General features: G+C 43.8%; 1 protein-coding gene across 3 annotated transcripts in view; it reads left to right on the plus strand.

Annotated features, from left to right (window-relative positions):
* The window catches only part of ADPRH (ADP-ribosylarginine hydrolase), a 31,093-nt gene extending 24,198 nt beyond the window's left edge, over positions 1 to 6,895 (plus strand). For all 3 annotated transcript variants that reach the window (XM_054482005.2, XM_054482006.2, XM_063662585.1), the window contains 2 exons: positions 3,260 to 3,620; positions 4,440 to 6,895. In XM_054482005.2, the coding sequence (XP_054337980.1) occupies positions 3,260 to 3,620; positions 4,440 to 4,854 (776 nt within the window). In that variant the 3' untranslated portion in view covers positions 4,855 to 6,895. The remainder of the gene's footprint in view (positions 1 to 3,259; positions 3,621 to 4,439) is intronic.
* The last annotated feature ends 1,023 nt before the right edge of the window (positions 6,896 to 7,918 follow it).

Genomic DNA, 7,918 nt, shown 5'->3' on the forward strand with positions numbered 1-7,918 from the left:
CTGGTGCCAAAAAGGTTGGGGACTACAACTCCAGAAAAAATTTTTAAAACATTAGCCAGGTGTCGTGGCACATACCTGTAGTCCCAGCTACTTGGGAGGCTGAGGTAGGATGATTGCTTGAGCCCAGGAGGTTGAGGCTGCAGTGAGCTAGGATTGTGCCACTGCATTCCAGCCTGAGTGACAGAGCAGACCCTGACTCTAAAAAATAAAGAAATAAATAGAAAGAACCTAAATCTCTCATAATTAATTAAGCTGACACATTTGCAACCATTTAAAATTATTCAGGGTGACTGTACTCAATAACAATGTATTGTATATTTCAAAATAACCAAGAGAGTAAATTTCAAATGTCTCACCACAAAAAAAAGTGAGGCAATAGATATGCTAATTAGCTTGATCATCCCACATTGTTTACATATATCAAATCATCACATTATACCAAATAAATGTATATAATTATGATTTGTCAATTAAAATATTAATAAAAATTTAAAATTTGCAAATAATATTTACTAATATTGAAAGGTATTATTATACACTAATAGGTTATAAAATAATATGTATGTTATGAACCTACTGTCCTTTAAAAAATAGATCTGTGGGGCCAAGTGCTGTGGCTTACACCTGTAATCCCAACACTGTGAAAGGCCAAGGAGAGAGGATTGCTTGAGTCCAGGAGTTTGAGACCAGCCTGGGTAACATAGCAAAAGCCTGTCTTTTAAAAAAATTTTTTTGAGTGGCCAGTTAAAAAAAATTTTTTTTTTTTTTGAAATGGAGTCTCACTCTGTTGCCCAAGCTGGAGTGCAGTGGCATGATCTCGGCTCACTGCAACTTCTGCCTCCCAGGTTCAAGTGATTCTCCTGCCCCAGCCTCCCGAGTAGCTGGGATTACAGGCACGCACCACCACGCCTGGCTAATTTTTGTATTTTTAGTAGAGATGGGGTTTCACCATGTTGGCCAGGCTGGTCTCGAACTCCTGACCTCAGTTGATCCACCTGCCTCAGCCTCCCAAAGTGCTGGGATTAAAGGCATGAGCCACCATGCCCGGCCAAAAAAAAATTTTTTTTTTTTAAATAGATATGTATTTCTGTGTTGAGAAAGGTCTTGAAGAACATGTACAAAGATGTTACTAATCATATTTGGGTGTTGGGAGTATTTATGATTTTTTATTTTTACTTATTTGTATTTCTAAGTTTTCTATGATGAATAAGTAAAAAGAAAAATGTATAGTTTTTATTTTTAAAGAAAAATGCAGCTGGGCACAGTGGCTCATGCCTGTAATCCAAGCACTTTGCGAGGCCAAGGCAGGCAGATCATCTGAGGTCAGGAGTTTGAGACTAGCCTGACCAACATGGTGAAATCCTGTCTCTACTAAAAATTTAAAAATTAGCTGGGCATGATGGTGCACGCCTGTAATCCCAGCTACCCAGGAGGCTGAGGCACAAGAATCGCTTGAACCCCGGAGGCAGAGGTTGTAGTGAGCCAAGATCGCGCCATTGGACTCCAGCCTGGGTGACAGAGTGAGACCCCGTCTCAAGAAAAAAAAAAAAATGCAAACGGTTTTGTAGAGACTTCTGGCCACGGGTTTGCTCACAAGTGGTTCTTGCCCACTTCAGCAACTTGTTAGAGCCACTTGGGCCACCAGGTGATTTTCTCTGGCCCATCTGACCTACCTCTCCTATTTGAGGCTGCTAGGGCTGCCATAACAAAATGTCATAGACTGAGTGGCTGAAACAATGGAAATTTATCTCTCACAGCTCTGGAAACTGGAAATCCAAGTCAAGGTATTGACAGGCTTGGTTTCTTCTGAGGCCTCTCTCCTTGGCTTGCAGACGGCCGCCTCCTCACTGTGTCCTCACATGGTCTTTCCTCTGTGTGCATGCATCCCTGGTGTTTCTGTGTGTTCACATTCTTCTTCATGTAAGGACACCAGGCAGATTAGATTAGGGCCTACCCTAAAGGCCACATTTTAGCTTAACCACCTCTTTAAAGGCCCTATCTCCAAATCGAGGTACTTAGAGCTACAGCATTTGATTTGGGGGGACTCAATTCAGCACATAACACCTCCTGATGAAAGCTTCCCATCACCATACCAAGGGGCCCCTGTCACCCCAAGGATTGGCTTTAGATGCCAATCTCTGTTCATTCTTTCTCAGCATCTGATAGCTCATCAGTTTATCAAGTGGAAACTTTTTTTGTCCACCTGTGCCATCCATGAACATTTTTGTGAAAACACTGACTGGTAAAGGAACAGCAGTGCCACACTCCATCGTACGTTGCTGCCATCGCTTGGCTTGCATGCGTATTCACAGGTCCCCAGTAGGACAGGTCGGGGGACAAGCCTGCTTACATCACTGTCACGAGGGGATAGCCGAGGCCCAGAGGTTCAGTGACTCACCAAAGACACATTGTTTCCCTGAATCCACTGCTCTTCATCTGAGCCCAGGGCTTCATTCTAGAATTTTTGGCCTCTTTCTCTCTTTTTGATGTTCAGGAACTCCAGTTGTGTGGTTTTTGTTTTTTGTTTTTTGGTTTTTTGTTTTGAGACGGAGTCTTGCTCTGTCACCCAGGCTGGGGTGCAGTGGCGCAATCTCAACTCACTGCAACCTCTGCCTCCCGGGTTCAAACGATTCCCCTGCCTCAGCCTTCCAAATAGCTGGGACTACAGGCACGTGTCATCACGCCCGGCTAGTTTTTTGTATTTTTAGTAGAGACGGAGTTTCACCGTGTTAGCCAGGATGGTCTCCATCTCCTGACCTCGTGATCTGCCTGCCTCCACCTCCCAAAGTGCTGGGATTACAGGCATGAGCCACTGCGCCTGGCCTAATTGTAAGGTTCTTATTGGACTCCATAAGGGATTGGGCTTTGGAGTCTGATGGATTTTACCCAGCTACTAACTAGCTGATTATGTGATTTTGAGGAAGTTTCTTAAGCTCTGAGCTTAAAAGGCTTATTTACTTAAAAAAAAAAAAATATACTTACTTCTTAAATTTGTTGTGATGTCTCAGTAATGACTCGTAAAGAGTCCAAGGGTCCCTATATGAGTCTGCTGCCTTTATTAGCATTATCTTGCTAAGGGTTATACATAAAGAAAGGCACATTGTTGGGTGGGGTTTGGAGTTTTGGGGCATGCATCATCATATTTTTTGGCTCTCCGTTTCCATCAAAAATACTTGGAGACAGAGTTTAGTTATTTATTCCTGCTGGGGCCTTTGCTTTGGTTATGCTAACCCCCATCCCTTATCCGACTCTTCCCCAGGTAGTGCCTCGGTGCACAACACCATGCAGCTGAAGCCTGGCAAGCCCAATGGCTGGAGGATTCCCTTCAACAGCCATGAGGGTGGCTGTGGGGCTGCCATGCGGGCCATGTGCATTGGTCTCAGGTTCCCACACCATAGCCAACTGGACACACTGATCCAAGTGAGCATCGAGAGTGGTCGGATGACCCACCACCACCCAACAGGCTACCTGGGGGCCCTTGCATCTGCTCTTTTTACAGCCTATGCTGTGAATGCCAGACCACCCTTGCAGTGGGGAAAAGGACTGATGGAGCTGCTACCAGAAGCTAAAAAGTACATTGTCCAATCAGGCTACTTTGTAGAGGAAAATCTTCAACACTGGTAAGTCTGTAAGTCACGCCCTGCTCAAACATGGTTGAATCTGTGCGTGTACATCCACCTGCACATATATGTCTTGTATTCAGAGATCACAGCAACCCTCATGGTTTTCATCGCCCAGCCCCCTTTCTACCCATCTGCTAAGGATTTCAAGTTCCCTTCCATTAATGATCCTACAAAGTAGCCAAGTGGATACCTCAATGAATAGGGCAGCTGTGGTGTTTCCCTCTTACACAGGGATCCTGTCATTTTTGTGGCTATCCTATTCTGCCATGAATTTTCATGCCTATTTCCTACTTTCCTGGAATTTGCTTTTTCAGTGTTGTCTTGGTACACAAATAGTATTTTGAAATCCTTGGTTAAAATGCCAGAGATAGGTTTTTCCACTAGCTAACTAATAAGTGGTAAGGCCACATCTTCCCCTTCTTGTGAGTTCACTTCACATTGTCTTTCTTAGAATAAAAAGAGGCTTTCTGATGAAGTCACCCACAGTTGTGATGTCTTGAAGTTCCCCTTTAAAAGGTCATTACTCTCGACCCTCCCAGGGAAAACAAACCTGTATTGCTTACCCTTTAACTTGATATGTATCTCTTTATTTAGCAACAGGATCAATGCCTTATTTATGTAGATCCTTATGAAAAATGTATTGAATGAATGGTACTTATATAGAAATAATTTTGATGTTTAAATAGTTTATGATATTACTGCAAGAAGCCGAAGTTATGTTGGATTTTTCTCTGTTCACACATCCATCTGGTGCTCTTTGTTATGACTTTTCACTTTATTTTTTTCAGTTGACTCTAGATTTTTTCCTTTCTACAGGTCCTACTTCCAAACCAAATGGGAAAATTACCTAAAACTTAGAGGGATTTTGGATGGAGAATCAGCCCCTACCTTCCCTGAGCCTTTTGGTGTGAAGGAGAGGGATCAGTTCTACACCTCCCTGAGCTACTCTGGCTGGGGTGGCAGCAGTGGGCACGATGCCCCCATGATTGCCTACGATGCCGTTCTTGCTGCAGGAGACTCCTGGAAGGAGCTTGCCCACCGAGCCTTTTTCCATGGTGGAGACAGTGACTCTACAGCTGCCATTGCTGGCTGCTGGTGGGGAGTTATGTACGGTTTTAAAGGAGTGAGTCCCTCCAACTATGAGAAACTAGAATACAGAAACCGGCTGGAAGAGACAGCTAGGGCTTTATATTCTCTCGGGTCAAAAGAAGACACTGTAATTTCCCTTTAGGGAGATGTGATGTTCACTTCTGATGGATTCTTCTTTTGTGTATTTCCTTTTCGGCTATTTCTTTTCAGTTTTTCCAAAGTCAAGAGTCTTAACCTTGTACTCAGGAAATTTTGAGATAACAAGTCCCTTGGGCACCTTAAGCTCAGTTTTTTCAGGCTCATCCTGTTCTTCCAGAATCTATCCCTTTTCTTACACTGAAGAGTCTTTTAGCTCAATTGATAGGGTCAGCGTCTCTCAAGCAAAAAATCTCATGACCTCATATTTGAGTCTTCATTTTCATCATCTACTTGTTCTAAAAGTTTTTTCTGTTTGTCTCAAGTTGGGTTCCCACAAAGTGGACTTTGAGACAAAGATCTGAATGCAAGCAGTTTATATGGGAGATGATTCCAGGAAATACCGATATGAAAATGGAGAAATGAAACCAGGAAGGGAAGGGAGCTAGTATGGGGTATGCTAATGAGCAGGTTTCCACTGTGGGCAGTTGACACTCTGCCATCTGAGTCCTCTGCCTAAAGCATTCTTCAGAACTGTCCCATTTGAAGGGCAAGCAAACCTGGGGTATTTATCCACTGACTTCCGTCTGACACTGGTTGAGGACCACTGCCAGGGATGCTGACTCCCTGGTAATTCTTGGCTTGCCCTTTGTACAAACCAAACCTGAGTGTCTTCAGGTAAAGACTCAGAGATACTTGCAGGGGCAAGCTGTAAAGGGCATGGGAACAGTGAGGGATATATGTGGGGTCCTAATAATATCTGCTAGGCTGGTCTACCTCCTAAATATACTCTGAATTTATCACCTCTATTACCTTCTTGCACTGAGGATTTTTCAGCTGGATTTCTGCAATCCAAGCTACTCAAGTCTGGGAGATGCTGCTCTGAGCTGCTCTCAGTACTCTCCTCATCATGGCAGTTAACACATTACCAATTTTGTTATTGTCTATTTGCTTGTTTGCATTATTTCTAGACAGAACCTAGCACAGTGCTTGGGCAGCCAATCGGCATTAATCAGTATCTATTGAGTGTTATGAACTAGCCTCCTAGCTCGTGCTTCCCTCATTACCCTCCAGAGTTATGTTTACAAATAACAAATTGACCATGCTAAACTAATCATAGTCTAATCATGTTCCAATAAATACATCACCCTTTCTTCATTTCTTGATGCTCTTCCCAATCCTTGTCTACCTGATAATAAATTCTTACTTGTCCTTCAGGACCCAACTCAAATAGATGGAGCTTCCTGAGTGAAACCTGCTTTGATTGTTCAGGCACTTGGCCACCTTCTCCTCACTCCTCCCACAGCCTTCTGTCCTGGCTTTGTCATCACATCAATCCTGTTGTGTGGTGCTGTGTGTCTTCTGAGTCAATCCTAGACGCATGCTGCCCAGCACATGTCCACCTGGGAAATGAGATGCCATCATCACATTCATTTGGTCACCGTCAGTCCAGCCAGTGGGCTTGCTCTCATTTGGCCTGTTCTCAGGGGTGGGAAGGAAGAGCGTCCCTTCCTTCTCCTTTTGAGAAAACCACAGAACTATGACTCTCATGACTTTTCCTTTGTGAAATCCGTGGTTTTCTGCTGGGAGCGGTGGGGAAATGAGGTTTGATGATAGCAGTCCTGCCACCTTCTAGTTCATCCCATAGGAATGTTTTTCCAAGTCCTTCCAGTCTTTTTAGAATGTGGTGGAGGAGGGTAGGGGATGCAGGGAGGATCTTAGCATTTGTTGTTTTCTAGTGCAGGGCTTTAGCCACAATTGTAAACAACAGGAAAAGGCTCTTTAGAGATCCTATTAGATTTGCTTTGCCAATTGTCACTCTTCGTCACAGGCACATTTCAAAAAGAGGTTAGACTTTCAGACTTCTTTTTTCTCAGACCTCAAAACTTCCACCCCAAACTTCGCTCTCAGCTGGTGACTTTGCTTCCTTATGTGTGTGTATGTGTGTCAGAGAAAGAGAGAGAAGGGAGGATGAGAATGAATGGGGGGAAGAGATAAACTTTATGCATAACGTTAGGGAAAATCAATAAAGATGGTCTGACACATTGTATGAATTTGCCATTCTTATCAAGTTAATCTATGCATATTGAACAACAGAAGAGGTCATATGTGACATTTCAAATGATACTTTTTGGACCTGCTGTGTGATGCTGCTTCATTTGCTTTCTTTGTTAGCCAAGATTGCTACATGTTGTCTAGAAGTCTTGGCAATAGTTGTTTTTTGTCTATTTGTTTGTTTGTTTTAGATCTACAAAATTAGCATTGACCTCATTAACCCTTCTTCAAGATTCTCGAACCACCACATTCTCCATTTATTCTTCTTTCTGTACCTCTCTGGAGCAAGTAAACTTGCATCTTTTTAAAACAGCCACTGAGCTACTAGGACATTGAGGGCAAGGAATGGGGACTAACTTCACAATCCAACCAGCCTCCCGGGCCAGCTTCTCAACAATGGCTGCCTGGGGTCAGGCTGAGGACCCACAGGTCATTTAGATAGGGACTGGGGAGCAGCCTACCATCATTTGTTTTACTCTTTGGGCTTGGGGGTTGAGAAGAGTAACTCCTAGGGAGTAGGTGAGGCTCTTTCCATTTGGGGAAGGATAAAGAACAGAGGAAGAGAATATTGCTGTGTGTCAGATCATTCACAACAACCCATTAATAGATGAAGAAATTGGGCTCAGAGAGGTTGCCATCTGTCTGAAGTCACACAGGATGAGATGGAACTGGGGTTTAAAACCAGGTCTGTTTGTCCTACAAAGGATGGAAAAGAACCAAACCAAGGTGCTTTTCCCAGTCTCATGCAGCACTCACACTTCTGACACCCAAAGGTGTGAGAGTTGTTTCTCCATGCACCAAGCAAGTTTCTAACAGACACCAAGTGGGTGTCCTCTAATTCAATTCCGATGCTATCTTCTGGATGATAGCATCAGATTCCACAAGTTAAGGCACAAGACTGCCCCCTCCTCCCCCCCACCACTGCTTCAGATGCTGACCACAAGTCCCAGGTTGTGGCCTGTGCTTCTGACCAACTAGCTGTAAGTCAGGTTCCCACAAAACCCCCCTCAGGTTTG

Source organism: Pongo pygmaeus, chromosome 2 (genome assembly GCF_028885625.2).
Source record: "Pongo pygmaeus isolate AG05252 chromosome 2, NHGRI_mPonPyg2-v2.0_pri, whole genome shotgun sequence".
Classification (NCBI taxonomy): Eukaryota; Metazoa; Chordata; class Mammalia; order Primates; family Hominidae; genus Pongo; species Pongo pygmaeus.